Raw genomic sequence first — 17,744 nt, 5'->3', positions numbered from 1 at the left:
ACACAGAAGAGGCCTAGTGAGTCTTTGCAGGAGCCTGATGTGAGAGATGGGCATATTGCCAAGACTGTGGAGACTGGAATACTTCATACATTCCAAGCGATGCAGTCAGCTAACATTTTGAACAGGGCATCGTCAAGTTTCAGTCAAGAGATGTGGTTGCTACGCAATGTATATGCAGCCTTTGTTTTTTAAGATTAAGTTTCTAACAGGATGTTGATCATGAATTTTTCCCATTCAGGGGTTTTATTCCGGTTCACCACATTTTACAAATTCTGGTCTGTTCTGGTATTGTTTCCTAAGCCATGACAGAACTGAGAAGGACCTGTTCAAATCCCTGGTTCATTCCAAAAGGAAGTTGTAAGGCTGCGTTCTGAAGCCTGCTTTAATCATTATATTTACACTATAATCATACTACTCTGACAACCGGAAATCACTTGGATTCTTTCTTATAAGACATGAGGAAGACTCATTTAATCATCCTGATTGAAAACCAATGACAGAACCTGAAGGGAAAACTTCTTTATGCTATTTTACAGATTTAAGCAACAAAACCTTTTCCTTAATTAAACTAAAAAAAACTAGGTTTGATAGAAATGTTTTGTCAGGTGGGTACACAAAAGGTCATTTAGCAGTGCCGTTAGAAAACTTACCCACAATTTGATTCCTACTTGAAGGAATATTTCCACTGGGTAGAAATATTTTCAATAAATCATTGATTCTGTGCTCAATCTACTCACTTCAGATACAGAGAAAAGTCAAGTAGAATCTACTATAAGCAAGATGAAATCATTTTAAACAACATTATTTAGTTACCAAGTCCTCATTTCTGGAGCACTACATTTAGGTGAGCATTGGGCTTCAAGGTAAGCAGTTCCAATCCATTAGTTGCTTTGAGGGAGAAAGATGACTTTCTGTTTCTGTAGAAATGTAGAGTCTCAGAAACCCTATACAGGGTAGCTATGAGTCAAAACCCACAGATCAGCACACAACAACAACATATTTTAGTACACATGCTGAACAATAGCAAGCCACTAGGACTTATCTAAAACATGATGATAAGGATTCAGTTTATCTCATCCCAAACAACTGAAGAAATGCTCATATTTTATTGGATGATTGCTGTTGAGCAATCCAGTTCCCCTTATGAATTAAAGAAACTTTCTTTTACTTTCTACATAAAAGGATTAATGGTTAACTAGCAGTTACTAGTTGATGTGGTACTTAAGGTTCCTTAGGACTAATGAATAGGCGGTGCTTACAGTATTATTCCAAGCCACTCATTGCTCACTCTTGTCTTTCAAGAAAGGTTCTAACCAATAAGAGGAAGCCTATGGTTCTGGGCTGAAAGCTAAGTGCCATATATAGCTAAGTGATGCTGAAGCAGGGTACACTTCCTCAGAAGAAGGCTTCTGGGTGGTAAGTTAAGCATTTCTGGGTATTAGGATATCACATTTAAGATTATGCCATAAAGTAGATTCTGAGGAGTGTGGTAAAGAGAGGATGCAAGGTCTCTGAAGAGAATTGGGATATTGTATAAATATTTATTTTTTTAAAAAGTAGTTGCTTATAATTTTGTTTGCAATTTCCCTAGGAAAGGTGATTTAAGAGTTGATGTTGATTTTTCTTTTTATAACCAAAGAAACAATTTTAATAACTGTGTGAGGAAGTCAACTTTTTGTTTTTAATCTATCTCATCTTTCTAGAACATTCTTTGAGAAGCCAAATGTTCAGATACCGATAAAGAAAAAGTATTCTAAGGAAAGACTGTCCTAAGAAGGGCTCATATCGTGGATTTGAGAAAATGATGATGTAGTTTCTTCATCACACAGTTAAATATAAACCTCTCAGTGAAGACTGAAAATATTTCATTAAAAGGAGCCAGTAGAGCATGATTATTTTACCTAAATTTAGCATGCAACTTTATTAAGGGCTTTGATTTATATATGTAGTCAAAATGCTCATTTATTTTTTTTTTTAAGCCCCATAATAGCACTTGCAAAAACCCTTAAAAGTATAAACAAATGAAACATTTGAAGGCATCAGATAACATCCAAGAATTTATAGAGATATCATCTTGACAGAAGCATTTTTAAAGTTCATATTTTAAAAATGTAATTTTTTTCACTTATTACATATGTAGTTACCTATATTTTTGGAACAAATGTATTATAAGAAGATGTACATATTTTTATAAACTAAAAAGAAAGCAAAATTTGAGAAATTTTCAAAATTTTTTTTTTTTTTCATTTTATTCATCAATATAATGTATATTCTTCTCAATCATATAATACTTGGCAGTTTCAAAATTTGGCTGTGAAATACTGCTTCATACTGAAAACATATAGCCCTTCCTGTGCTACATTAGTAGAGTTAAAACTTTCCTTAAGTCAGATTGAATCTAACTACAGTAAGGTCAAGCAAACAGTATAAATACAAGTAACATTTTAATCACTCCATCTGAAATTCTGCTTTGTCAAATCAGGTTCTCACTTATTTATGCTAAGATTTAATTGCTTAGGTAACTAAATTTCCTGGATAAGTTTTTTTATTTGTCTGCTATTTTAGCAATTCATTGTTTAAAATTTATTTTTAGACAAGGAATTTTGAATGGAATGAATTTAAAATTATATGTCTTGTAAAAGAAAATAATTTCCTCATACCCCCACCCACCCCCTTAAATATATTTGTATTATTTGGAAAAAGTAGTTTAATTTTATTTTTTAAATGGCAGCCTTGAAGAACATTCTGAAGATTGTTTAGAAGAGAATACATCAAGGATCTCCTTATTGGGTTTTTCTAGAACAAAAGACAGGAGCTCCCTAATGTAACCACATAAGTGTTTATTTACAGGAAACATATAGATTTTCTTTGTTTAAAAAAAAAAAAATCCATTTTGCAAGATGTCACTTACCAATTCTTCCAGTGTGTTTCTGGACCCAGTCCCCAGTAATACCACGCGCTTTCAGGTTAATGTCATAAATGAAGGCTATGACAACTGTGCTGCTGCAGATAATAGCACTGACCCTCCACATTATGAAGAAACCTCTTTTGGGAATGAAGCCCAGAACAAACTCAGAATCAGTTTTAGGCCTGGGAATCAAGAGTGCTATGACAATTTCCTCCAAAACGGAGAAACTACTAGAACAGATGCCAGTTTTCATGTCTATGACTCTCACACAAACACATACTACCTACAAACCTTTGGCCACAACACTATGGATGCTGTGCCCAAGATCGAGTACTATCGCAACACCGGCAGCATCAGCGGGCCCAAGTTCAATCGACCCAGCCTGCTTGAGATACATGAGCAACTTGCAAAGGTAAGCTTCAGGGGCACAGGTAAGTGTCCTCCCTCCCGGTGATTTTCTCTTCTTCAATAATAGTTGTGGCACTGTTGGATCAGCACTGAACTGTTAACCTCAAGGTTGGTGGTTCAAATCCACCAGCTGCTCCTCAGAAGTTCTATATAGGGTAGCTAGCTATAAGTAGGAATCAACTTGATGGCACTTAACAACAAAAATAATAGTAAGGATGTGAAAATTCTATCTCCAACTACCCATCTTGTACAACTATCCCTACTTACTAATAAACAGAAAATACTTAAAACAGTTTCACAGATGTCAACTGAGTACAAAAAACCCCAACTCTGTAAAGAACTAACTTTGTGCATTTGATAATGTGTCATATCCCATTTACAAATTTAGTGTATTCAGTTTACTGTTACCCATGTCAAACTGAATACTCGGCTGGCTCTACCTTCGTATCAAAGTCTCCAGAGTTCCCCTGCTGTTGAGCTGATTCCAACTCATAGCAACCCTATAAGACAGAGTAGAATTGTCCCACAGGGTTTCAAATCACCTGGACAGCCCCTAACAACAACAATCTTTACAGAAACAGATTACCACATTTTTCTTCTGCAGAGTGGCTGGTGGGTTTGAACAATCAATTTTTCGTTTAGGAGTCCAGCGGTTAACTACTGTCATCAGGGCTCCTTCAGAGAGTCCCGGGGTAGTGCAAACAAATAATGCATTGTTAACAAAAGTTTGGAAGTCTGTGCTCACCCAGAGACACTCGAAAGAAAGGCTTGAGCATTTTCTTGGAAATAATCAGCCATTGAAAACCCTGTGGAGCACAGTTCTATTGTGACACATATGTAATCATCATGAGTGAGACTCTACCTGATGGCACCTGTTTGCTTATTTGTGTGTTTTTTTCTATTATGCCTCTATTCCAATTGTAAAAACATAAAATCACTTGTGGTTGCTGTGGTTAATGATGTGGATGGCAGCCTTTGATGTATATGAGTGTTTTTTTATATTCTTTAAAGAGAGGACAGGGATTTATAAGATTCAGCATTTTATCCCTTCCTCCTCAAAGCTTTACCGGAGGCTTTTGAATGCACTTAGGCATATGAAAGTAACCAAATTAAATTTAAGGACAGATGCAGCAAAAGTGGCTAAAGTTTTCGTTACTTAAGGAGTATAGAAAGGATTAGCAAATCTGCTAGAAGCATGAGGCAGCATGTTTTCTAATTTTGTAGTAAATCGTTTAGAGACTTAGCAGATTTCTTATTCCATAACTTATTTTCACATATGTTGCTAGACTTTATCTTTCTGCTCTTCTGGAATACACTTTGAAATGAATATCACCCTTTACTCGAACGTAATTACCTGCTAAAAAAGAATAATTAGCTGTCACATATTCAAACACAATTTACTCTTGACTTAGTTTTGAGGTGAGGTGAAAAAAATTGGATCAATTCTTTTTAAATTCATTCATTGACAAAAAATTTAAATTAAATGATTACCCACTCTGGAGATTCTTGGAATATCATGCTCAAGAAAGATATTGATAAAGGTGAAAATCTTCCTTTAGTTTCTGTTCATCTCATTTCCAAAAATCATTATTTCCCCTAGCAACTTAGGGTTCTTGTCTCTGGGGTCCTGTTACCAGGGACTGACTTCATGAGAAGGAGTTCATCCTCTTAACTCTCTTCTCTGATTGTTTCTCTCCATCAGACCTCACTAGTTGGCCATTGAGTGGACTTCAATTCATGGAGACACAGGTGTGCCAGAATACAACTGTGCTCCATAGAAATTTTAACGGCCAATTTTTCAGTCTTTCTTCAAAGTCACCTCTGACGGAACTCAGTTTGGTTATTATATATATTTGAATATGGTGACCCACATAAATTCCTATTCAGACATCCTGTAGGCCAGAGATAGAATTGCTCCACAGGGTTTCCAGGGATGTGATTTTTATGAAAGCAGACTGCCACATCTTTCTCCTGTGGAGTAGCTAGTGGGTTTGAACTGCTGACCTTTCACTTAACACCCAAGCACTTAACCACTGCTCCACTAAACAACCCAAACCCAACCCACTGCCACTGAATTAACTGTGACTTTCCAAACTTATAGGACAGAGTGCACTGCTCCAATGGGTTTCAGAGGCTGTAGATCTTTACAGAAGCAGACTGCCTTACTCTTCTCCTTCAAAGCATGTGGTGGGTTTTTACCATTCACCTGTTAGCAGGCCAGAGCTTCAGCAACTATGCCGCAAGTGCTTTTTAAATATGGTGGCAGAAGAATATAACTTGCCCAAGTTTCTGTCACAAGATGGAAATGTTTAATGTCCCCCCACACACACACACACTCCAACAATTCTCCTTTCTCTGAAAGGCTACAAAAACCTAGATCCTAAAAGCAACAACAACAACAAAAACAAAGTTGGCGGAAGAATTCTACAAGGAAAAGCACTGCATTTTCTTGTCCAGAAAGATCTGGTATCTATTCTTTAGATTAGACCCTTAGGAGACAGAGATGAAGATAAGGTTCAGGTTCAACTTCTGTGTTTCAACAAAAATATACATATATATGGAGCCCCGGTAGCATAGGTGATTATGAACTGGGCTACTAACCACAAGGTTAGTAGTTCGAATCCACTAATCACTCCATAGGAGAAAGATTAGCTTTTCTGCTCCCTTAAAAATGTATAGCCCCAGAAACAATATGCAGGATCACTATGAATCAGAACCAACTTGATGGTATACCACTACCACAACATGGCCATTTCAAACAAAATGGCAGCCCTCGTGAGTGGATTGTTTTTTTCATTTTGAAACAAGAAGCATTTTAAAACTCTTGAAATCAGACTCAGGTGTCACTATCATATTCTATGTGAAAGAAGAAAAAAGTGAAGGATAACAGAAAGAAAAAGGAAAAGATGATCGAGATGAAATGATACAAGGAGTTTCCAAGATGTGGAAGAGATAGAAAGAAAAATTTAGGACATTATAAAGAGATTCCAATTTATTCTGAAGAAGTGAAATGAACTAAAGTCATCCAAACGAAAACCTGAAATCCTATCCTACCACACTCTACCACATGGAGCCCTGTTGATGCTGTAGGCTAAGTGTTGGGCTACTAACCACAAGGTTGGCAGTTAAAACCAACATCCACTCTGAGGAAGAAATATGAGGCTCTCTGCTCCGGTAAAGATTTACAGTCTTGGAGACCCTATATAGGGTCGCTAGGAGTCAGAATTGACTTGATGGCATAAAGTTTTGTGTTTTGTTTTGTTTTTCATTATACTTTACCACATTATACATCAAAAAATTTTAAGCTGCCTTCTTAACTAAAATTGCAATCAGAATTTAAATATTCACCCTCTTACCCAAACTAAAAAACAAGAGAATGAAAATTTAACTCCATAAAAAAAGAAATGATGCAAATTCATCTTGTTATTAGGACTGACATTCCAGAGAGAGAGAAGTAACTTATTTATAATTTCTAAAACCATAGCTTATGTAAATCTTTAAATAAAAGTAGAAAAGCTCTGAGAAGACAGATTTTAGAGAGTCATCAGAATCATCATATAATTGGGATGTTATCCTTTCAGTTGATAGTGTTGGTATCTCTTGATTAGATCATACCATTTTTGAAAAGAGAGAGCAAGACTAAGGATTTACCTTTGACTTTTAGCAAATTTTTCTCAAACACAAAGGTCTGACAAATTGAAAAGATTAAAAATTAGGTTTAAACTCAATGGCCTGAATAATCTTTCAGAACTAAGACAGTAACAAGTTATTCTTTTAATGAATTTCTCTAGAATACTTCAACTTGGTTAAACCATACATGGTATCCACATGTCCAAATTGGAAGTAGAATTCCAATACAATTATGAATCTACAATGAACACATGCTTGTAACCACTCTAGTGTTGCCAAAGTGTATAGACCAACCTGCTTCTCCATGTGTTCTACTTTTTGCCGTTATCCTTTATTTGTTAACATTAATAATCCGGGTCTCCCATAATTCATCTCTTTTTTTCTTGTTAATGAATTTGGTTAAGCTATTTTCCCTGACTTTCCCACTCCACCTAAATGCCAGAAACCCATGCTGCCTCTTCCCTGTGGCCCTGGACATTTGATCATAGTGTCAAATTATGTAACATTTGTTCTATTGATCAGATTTTATCAATAGAACAAATTTTATATAATAATAATCAGGTACTTCACAAATTTTACATGCAAAAAATATAAATTAACAGTGTTAACTTAAATAATAATTATTTAAAAAATTTTTTTATTCTGAATTGAGTGAAAGTTTACAGGGCAGAGCATCAGTTTTACATTCAACAAATTATACACCTTGTTTCATTACAATGATTATAATCCCCACCATGTACCGTCAGATAACAGTATTTCTCTTATTCACTTTAGCGCTTTTTTTTAAACACTCAAGTATATATAATAATTTACACCACCAAAGAGCACCTTCTGCAAGTCTGCCTCATGGTTGCCAGCTCTTAGTCCCTCTCTTCCCATGAATCTAGAGTCCTCAGCTGCTCCTTCTCTCCATGTCCTCATCTCTGCCTCCATGTCTGGTATTGCTTCTTCTCTGGATAAGGTCTTGAATTCCGCTTGTGCTCTTCTCCCTTGATGGTCCTAGGTTCCTTTGTTTCTGGACTGTAAGATTAACTGCTCCCCTGTTTGTATTACAAAACTTCAACCTTTACAATTGTGACAGTCGCAATTAATCATGATAACTATTACTCACTAGTGAATCGTAAGAGTCTTATCCCCATCTGTTTTCACCAGACACATCTAGACAAGATGAAAACTATTCAGTGGGGACTCTTTCTCCCCCCCCCCCTTTTTTTTTCACTTTAATTGTGAATTATGTGATAGTTTACATGGGAGAACATTAGCTTTACATTCATCCTATCATATATCATTTCATTGCAATGATTACAATGCCCTGCATGCATCATCAAACAACCAAAGGGTACACCTTGCAAGCTTGCCCCCTGGCCGTCACCACACAGACCCTCTCCCTCCCTGAGTCCAGAGTCCCCAGCTGCTTCATCTCTCCATGTCATCATCTCTGTCTCCATGTCTGGCATCACTGCTTCTCTGGATAGGGTCCTGCACTCCGCTCTTCTCCCTTTATGGTCCCAGGGATCTCTGCTCCAGGACTGCAAAACCAACGACTGACTTCCCTTCTTTTGTTGCAAAACTTCTACCTTTACATTTGCAACACTCACAGTCAGTCCTGACAGCAATCATTCACTATTGAACCTAAAGAGTCTTATCCCCATCTCCTTTCACCAGCCCCACCCAGACAGGTTGGAAACCACTCAGTGGAGTGTCTACCTTCCCCTGCACCCTCTGGAACTAGGTTCCCTCTTGAAAGCTTGTAAGCCAGTCACTTCTTGACTTTGTAGTCCCCCCATTTTGGGTAGCCAATGTCTAAGTTGCCCATCTTTGTTGAGCCTGTGTACTGAGGGGGTGGGAAAGATCCTCACTGTAAAAATTTGTTCCCTCTTTTGAGCTACTGCATCTATAAGTATAGATCAAGTTCATCAAATTGTATCAGACTTTCTTTTTTTTTTTCCTCTTCTTTCTTCTTCTTGTCGAGTTCTGATCATCCAGCCATTGAAGCCAGGTCAAGTGGGTACTATTTGCAAGTATGGTTACTCTTTTCATCTCCCCTCAGTTCATATCTACCGGACACTTCACTCTGTGCTCTAGTCCTCTGTGGCCATGTCCCTGTCCCTGGGACCAGGAATTCCCAGGTCTCGTATACTGCTGGTCAACCAGGTCTCAATTAAAGTTGACAGGAGTCTATTGAATGTGGTCAGAATTAGCTTAACATTTCATTGCTGTTTTCCCCCCACTTCTCCTTATACATGCCTGCTCATGTATTCCCCTTGAGTCTTAGTCTTGGAAGGGGGTTTGTCCTGAGGGGACCTGACCACTTGCTTTGATGGCTCCTAAGGGAACAACTTGCTTGTTCTTGTAGTAGTAAGTCAGACTGTCATTATTGTTTTTGATTTTTCCTGCTGGTCTTTTTCTTTCAAGATGTATCTTCTGTTCTGCTAGCTGCTCCAAGCTGGTCTGTTTGTCCTTTCAAATGGAAATTCTCCACCTCAGAAGATTCTGGATGGGGTTCAGGATTCCACCTATGGTCTTATGCAATGCAAATGCTTCACAGGTAGCCTCCTTCACTGGGCAAGTTCTAGCCCTATTTTAGGTATTCCAACCCCCCTATGTTGTTGTTGTTGTTGTTGTGTGCCGTCGAGTCGGTTCCAACCCATAGCGACCCTGTACAGGGTTTCCGAGGATGTAAATCCTTACGGGAGTAGAAAGCCTCATCTTTCTCCCGCGGAGCAGCTGGTAGTTTCGAACCGCTGACCTTTAGGTTCACAGCCCGATTCATAACCACTACGCTACCAGAGCTCCTTATACACACTCTTAATCTAAACTTCCTCTTGAAACCGTGTAAGCCAGTCACTTCATGCCTCCATTGCCCCCTCATTTTAGGTAGCTAATATCTAAGTTGCCTGTCTTTATCTACCCTGTGTGCAGAGGGTATAACATTGATACTTGATGTGAAGTCTCCTTTCCTCTCTGTTGGTTGGTATTTAGAGTTACTACCTCCATGTGCATAGGTCAAGTTCATCAAATTGTAGCAATTTACCCTCGTTTCTTTCATCAAAAATTGTTTTGTTCTTTTTTTTTTTTTTTTTTTTCTTCCTCTAATCGAATTTCGATGATCAAACCATCGAGGCTAGGTCAAATGAGTGCTGTCTGCAAATGTGGCTGTTCTTGTGCGTCTCCCTCCCTTTATATCAGCTGGATGCTTCAGTCTCAGCTCTAGCCCACTGTGGCTATGTCCTTTTGTTTTGGGGTTTTCCTGCTGAGCTTTCTTTGAAGATATATCTTCTGTTGCTCCAGTTGTTCCAGAAGGTCTGCTTGTCCTTTCTAGTTGGAATGTTCCATCTCAGAAGGTTCTGGATGGGGCTCAGGATTCCACCTAAGGTCCTATATACTGCAAAGGCTCTGCAAGAGACGTATTTCACTGAGCAAGTTCTAGTTTTTTCCCCTTTTAGTACAGGTATCTTTTCTTAAGCTTTTACAATAATGGGCTTATGCAATATTTGTCCTTTTGTGACTAACTAAATTCACTGAGCATAACGTCCTCAAGGTTCATCTTTGAATGATGATGCAAGCGGTGGCTTGCAGCTCCCGTGTTATTCTTCAAGGCAACATAATATTCCATTGTGTGTATATACTAAAGTTTGTTTATCCATTCTTCCACAGATGGGCACCTAAACTGTTTCCATCTTTTTGCTATTGTGAATAGTGCTGCTATGAACATTGGTGTGCATATATCTACTCATGTTATGGCTTGTATTTCTTGTTGATATATACCAAGTAGAGGACTTGCTGGATCATATGGTATTTCTATTTCCAAATTTCTGAGAAAGTGCCATACTGTTTTCCAGAGTGGTTGGACCATTTTACATTCCCACCAGCAATGCAGGAGGGTCCCAGTTTCTCCACATCCTTGCCAGCATTTATTATCCTCTGCATTTTTGAACTGTTATTGCTGGTGTGAGATGATATCTCATTGTTGTTTTGCTTTGCATCTCTCCAATGGCTAATAATCATGACCATTTCTTCATATGTTTGTTAGCTGCTGAATGTCTTCCTTGGTGAAGTGTCTATTCATGTCCTGTGCCCATTTTTTAATTGGGTTACTTGTTCTTTTTCTTGCTGAGGTGTTGTAGTTTCCTATAGATTTTAGAAATTAGTCCCTTGTCTAACTTAAATCATTTAAAAGTGGAAAGTAATTGACATTGTAAAAGTTACAGTCTTTTTTGTACCCATGAGTATACCCACCACACTACTGCTCTTGAGTCAATTCAATTCATAGCAATCTTATAGGCCAGGGTAGAACTGCTCCACAGGGTTTCCAAGACTATTAATATTTGGGGGGCAGACAGTTGCATCTTTCTCCCATGGAGTTGTTGGTGGGTTTGAACTGCTGACCTTGAAGTTTTCAATCCAATGCTTAACCCTTGGAAACACCTGGGCTTCTTCCAATGATTATAAAGTTTTTAAAATCTATGTAGCAATGGTGTGTTCAGACTTAATGGTAGAACTCACTCAGAAACCAGCTGGATTTTGTGCAAATCCTGATTATAATATCCAAAGCAGGAAAAAAAAAATTACATGACAAATTTTCCTAGTAGGTAACATAAAAAATAGGCTTGAACAACATTATTTGAAGTCTCTAGTTAAAATGGAATTCTAAGAGTAAAAGATATTGGCAGAATTTGTAATCCCAATGATTGGAGATTGTTGTTTAAGAAGTGCTTTTCATTTTCTAAAAGCCTATATATTTGGTGTATTTCTGAAAACTCCAGTTAAAAGCAAAAATATATGGCTCTGTCTCTACAATCGTATACAAGCTACATAGCTTTTATTTACTTTGCAAGGTGCTTCTGGATATTAGAGTTTATGTGTGCATAAAGTCTTGCACATTGCCTACAATGGGTAGGAACTCAATACATAATGGTTGTTGATGATAACACAATGACAATGGTAATTTTTATACTGGCTTTTTGTTTTACAAGTAAAGCATACACTGATAAAATATTCCTCAAGTAATAAAAAATACATAATGAGATGTCTCATTTCTACCTCAGTTCTCCTCCCCAAGGCAGTCATTGCTGACAGTTTCTTGTAAATCATTCCAGAAATTTTCTATGCTTATACAAACATACCTTATAAATATCTATATTCTTATTTGTCTAACTTTCTGCCAGTATTTTTCCTTCACACACATTTGCTACTGTTGTTAAATGCTGTGGAGTCAGTTCTGACCCATAACAACCCTGAATAGGGTTTCTGAGGAGTGGCTGGTGAGCTTGAATTGCCCACCTTGTGGTTCAAACCAACCTTGTAGTCTAGTGCATTAATCCACAGCACCACACCAGGTAGAACCACCTTTTCAAATATTCCATTGTGTGTATTTACTAAAGTTTGTTTTTTATATGTGAAATTTTATAGCCAGCCTTGGTAACTACCACTCTAGTGTTTCAAAAACAAACAACAAAGGTATACGATTCAGGAAAATATATAGCCATTCTATCTATGAAAGTCAGTGTTCTGATATCATACAAGTAAACAATGTATTAAAAGTGAAAAATAACATGAATTAATATAGGATATTACTGTTAAGGAGAGCTGGTGTGGCGTTGTAGGATAAGCACTGTACCACAAGGTCAGTTTGTACAAGGTCTGTGGTTCAAACTCACCAACCACTCTTTGGAAACCTTATACAGGATTGCTGAGTCAGAACTGACTGGATGGCACTTAACAACAACAATTACAACATTACTCTTAAAGAAGTCTGTCATATAGGAACTGATCCAAAATGAAAACAACAAAATGACTTCACATTTGGGTCATTAGGCTGTTTGCAACTAAAAATAATTTAGAAATATACACATTCAAGGTGACTCCATTTTAATAATAAACTTATCATGGGGATTTTTTAATGTGTCAGGCACTGTGTTCACACTTGACAAATTCTCATTCAATCCCTACAATAGCCATCTAAGATAAGTACTATTATCATTGCTATTTTATAGATGATGAAGTTTGGATCCTTTAGAGGAGAAAACGAGACTTAGAGAAGTCAACAAGCTACGCAAAGTCACATGGTTAATTAAGTTGAGTCCATGTAAGCATGACCCCATAGTCTATGCTTTTTCTCACTGTGTTCCTTGTCTCTGGGACAATGCCAAGAGATCATGCCACTACTTCAACAGAATTCATTGTAGGTCTCATGTATTTCATTGTTGTCACTAAAAGCATTTATTTAGTATATATTCATTCATATTCATGCAATATAAGGTGAGTTAAAGAGGTTTGACCTATACCCTCCCAAATTTTATCATGTAAGTTAAATGGCATTTTTATGTATAGAAACAGAAGGTATGCAGTCAAGTTAACCAGGTCGCTTGTGGTACAGTTTGCACTCAGTTGCCCACTGACAGGTTGGCAGTTCAAACCTACCCAACTGTACCTCAGAAGAAGTACTTGATGATTTGCTTCTGTTAAGAATACATTCAAGAAAACCTTAAAGAACTCAGTTCTACTTTGTAACATATAGGACTGCCTTGAGTAAGGTTCTGATGGCAGTGTGTTTGGGTTTTGCTAGTCAAGTGAGCAAACATAAAACCACACATATCAGTGTGCTAATAGCGACCCTAAAAGACAAGAAGAGTCAAAGTGCCCATAGGGTTCTGAAGCTGTGAGTCTTTTAAAAGAACAAACATTAACGTACAAATATTTTCTAAAGAGTTTCAAAGTTTAAATTTGTAATGTTAGCATTCAAGTTGGTCTATCTAAAATGGGAAATACTCACTAAGCTGGCTGAGTGCTATGGAGTTGATTCTGACTCATAGGGACCGTGTACCAGGTTCCCAAAGTTGTCCATCTTTATGGGAGCAGAAAGCCTCATCCATCTGCTACAGAACCGCTGGTAGTTTCAAACTGCTGATCGTGAGATTGGCAGTCTCTGACTCTTAACCACTATGCTACCAGAGGTCCTTAATCATTAAACTAACTATAGCCAAATAGTACATTAGAATTGAGTAGATAACTGCTTTAAAGGCAAGGAGAAACTAGAAACTACCCCTAAAATATTTGTTGGAGTCAAACTTTGAAATAAAGAATTCATTCTGACACATGTTAGAGTTTCTCAGTCCCCAAGGTCAGTTCCCTTAGGAAGTCATGTTATTAAAATCACCCGTGGAAATAATGGCAGTGGGTTTTGGGGTGAGTGGAAACAAAACAATAGTTAATTTCCCATTGTAAATAGTTCAGAGATAGATGATGAACAGAGTGGTACTTTCCCTAAAGGCATATTTGGAAAATATCAAGAATTTTTTTCTTTTTCATACATTGGATTCTTGCATATAGCCAATTTTTAGCCAAAATGATAAAAAAAAAACCTCGGGTCAATTTTTGTGTGTGTGTTTTTCAGATAAAATAAAAATGTTGTGGTTATAAATTATGACTATTGATAATAATTTATAATAATGTTTAAAAATCTCATTTTCATCACTTAAAATACTTTCCTTTATCACAAAAAGATAAAAATTTACATAATGATGTCAGTTGTAAAGATGTGAAAGTATGGCTAAATGATATGCTTTTCATTGGGAAATGGACCTTGTTGTTGTTACTATTAAGTACTATAAAGTCGGTTCTGATTCATAGCGACCCTATATAGGGTTTCCAAGGAGCAATTGGTGAGTGTGAACCACTGACCTTGCTCAAACTAACCTTATGGTGAGTGCTTTTCCTAATGCCCATGCCAGGATTCATCTCATTGGTTTTAGAACAATGCAGTGACGGAGTACAAGTGACATGCTCCTAAGACTGGTCATATTTTGATAATTGTTGAAGATAAATGATGGGTATACAGAGTCTATTATAGTTTTCTCTCTACATTTGTATATGTTTGAAGGTTTCAAATAATAAAATAGCATCATTTTTGAAGTTTAAAATAATGGGAGGTGGATCACATAGCATAAGTATTTATGAAACTGTTTCTCAGTAATGACCTCAGAATTCTTTATTTCTGATATTAAAGACTTAAACGTTGAAAACATGTATAAGTAGCAAACATTCTTTAGTTGGAATTTAAAGAATAATCATATTTGTTTTCTCAGCTTTGATGATACCTGGAGTCTGCAAAATCACAGTATCTGTTAAGTCAAATAATTTGATCTGTCATCATTTATTTTTCAATCTAGAAAAATCCATTAGGAATTTGCCTCTTAAACTGCTTGTGGTTGAAGCTTCATTAGTTTATCAGTGTTGGAGGAGGAAAAGTCTTTTTTATCAAATGGTCTTTCTATCATAGAAAAACAAGAACAAAACGCATTTTAGTTTACCTTCTCTGTATACTGAATGCACAGGTAAAACTCTGGGTAAATAAATAATCATTCCCTGTTGTTGTTGTTATGTGCCATCGAGTCGGTTCCGACCCATAGCGACCCTGTATAGGGTTTCCGAGGGTGTAAATCTTTACGGGAGTAGAAAGCCTCATCTTTCTCCCGCGGAGCAGCTGGTAGTTTCGAACCACTGACCTTAAGGTTCGCAGCCCGATTCGTAACCACTATGCTACCAGAGCTCCTTAAAGCTACCCAATTTAGAATGCATTTATGGAAAGTTACGGGTCATCATTTATGATAATAGAGTATGAACAAACAAATTAATTCAAAGTACAACAGAAAAAATTGGTTTCAGGCAGCAATCGTAAAATTTCCAGTCCTTGAGACTTTGTGTCATGAACATGCACCAAGCAGAAGTCTGCAACCACTGGTTTTAGCTTGCAGCCATCAAGTCGCTTCATTCCCCAACTACATCAGGTTTAGTACTTTGAGGGAAGTGGAATTTATAATTGCTGTTGTGACTTAAAAGGAGGAGATTATTATAGGAAGATACCAAGTTTATCTTTGCCAAGTCAAAAGAGGAAGATAACAAACAGAGAAATTATTTTGTCTTAGAATGGACTACTTTAAGATAAGATTTTTCAAAAAAACCATTGGATTTGTTCGTGTTGGCAGCATCCAAGAAATGCTAAGCAACTTGCTGGAGGGCAGACCCTGGATTAAATACATAACCAAACTAGGTCTTAGCCTATATGTTGTTGTGGTTAAGTGCAGTCAAGTTAGTTCCTACTCATAGCGATCCTGTATAGGGTTTCCAAGGAGTGGGTGGTGGGTTTGAACTGATGACCTTGAGGTTCAAACAGACATTGTGGTCCAGTACTTATCCTGTAGCACCACACCAGGACTCCAGCATGAGACTAAGCATTGGAAATGGAGCCTATATCGATAAATTTCTTATCAGACCTTTACAATCAACAAAAGAAACATGTACTTGAGGGCCTTCTCCCTATGGCATAGATATATTTTTAAAATTTAAACTCTAGCTGATGGAAGGGAAGACTTAGGTATTCTTAAATTGATTCTATTTTTGAATAATTGAGAAAACTGATTGCTTTACTAATTTCCATATATGATGGTTTTCTCTGCCATGCCCTTGTGGAATATTCTTTTATCATTATGCTGTGATGTCTTAATGATAAATTGAAGAACTCTTCAACTGTGACCAGAGAGGGCATTCATCAGGAAGAGATGTTCATTTAAGGGGAAATTTTAAGCATCTTATTCATGCTTTAGATTCCTTTGTAAAATGCTTATTACCGTCATTGGTACTCTCATTAATCCAAATCTGAGGATCATTCAGTCACCATCAGAGTTCATCGGGGAGCAGAGCAATTTCCTGACCAAATCCTCAAGCTCAGGTCTAATCATAAAACATGAGATCTATTCTCAAGACTGTCTTTAAAAAGGCAAATGTCTCATGGGCTTCTCAATTAATCTGGAAAAGGAAATCATCTTCTCCCTTAATAAGTTGCTGCTGATGGCCTGGCCATGGAATCCTGATGAACTAGAATACTGATATTTAAAAATAAATAAATAAATAAAGTTTTCCTCAAATCAAGTCAAATAAATGAATCTCCTAAGTAATCTCTTCCACCTTCATGGTCATGTTAACAGATTCCTCAATGACCTATCCTGATTACAAATTTAGTTATAGAAAATGAAAAGTACATTTGACCCATTACATTCAGAGTAAAATAGAATTTTTAAGTGAGTGTAAAAGGACCCCAAGTGTTTTATCCTTCTGAAATTGGATGTATTATACAGACCTGTATCATCTAGTGTGGTAGTTCCTAACCATATCTGGAGATAGACAGCGTGAAACTTGGCTAACCCGAATTGGGATTTACTTTCAGTGTAAAGAAGGAGTCTCATGACACAGTGGTTTAAACTCTGGGTTATTAACCTCAAGCTCAGTGGATCAAACCCCAGAATTTCTCCATGGGAGAAAGAGGGCTGTCTGCTCCCATAAAGACTCATAGTCTCAGAAACCCTAGGAGCAGCTCCATTCTATCCTATAGGGTTGCTTGAGTTGGTATCAGTAGGTGAGTGGGTCAGTATAAAGCGCACAGCAGATTTTGAAGACTCACCCTGGGGAAAAGATATTGTTATTACGATCATTATAATGAATCAAATATATGATTTGTTGAATGTAAAACTGATGATCTACCTTGTAAACTTTCACTCAATTCACAATAAAATCTTAAAAAAAAAGAAGAACAAGATATCATTAATACCCTCATATTGTAAAACATATCACTAATATTCTTATATTGACTATAATGCTGATATGATAACACTGTTATTGTTTTTAAGCGCCGTCAAGTCAGTTTCGACACATAACAACCCCGTGTAGGGTTTCTGAGGAGCAACTAGTGAGTTTGAACTGTTGACCTTGTGGTAAGCAGTCCAGTGCCTATCCTATAATA

At 37.0% G+C, this 17,744-nt stretch overlaps 1 protein-coding gene across 2 annotated transcripts in view; it reads left to right on the top strand.

Moving 5' to 3' along the window:
- Nucleotides 1–1,386: 1,386 nt before the first annotated feature.
- SLC12A1 (solute carrier family 12 (sodium/potassium/chloride transporter), member 1) overlaps nt 1,387–17,744 on the top strand; it is a 138,952-nt gene continuing 122,594 nt past the window's right edge. For both annotated transcript variants that reach the window (XM_006831681.1, XM_006831680.1), the window contains exons 1-2: nt 1,387–1,416; nt 2,732–3,320. In XM_006831681.1, the coding sequence (XP_006831744.1) occupies nt 2,901–3,320 (420 nt within the window). In that variant the 5' untranslated portion in view covers nt 1,387–1,416; nt 2,732–2,900. The remainder of the gene's footprint in view (nt 1,417–2,731; nt 3,321–17,744) is intronic.

Source organism: Chrysochloris asiatica, unplaced genomic scaffold (assembly GCF_000296735.1).
Source record: "Chrysochloris asiatica unplaced genomic scaffold, ChrAsi1.0 scaffold00004, whole genome shotgun sequence".
NCBI lineage: Eukaryota > Metazoa > Chordata > Mammalia > Afrosoricida > Chrysochloridae > Chrysochloris > Chrysochloris asiatica.
The sequence above is the reverse complement of the archived record's forward strand: the minus strand, read 5'-3'. Positions and strand labels throughout refer to the sequence as shown.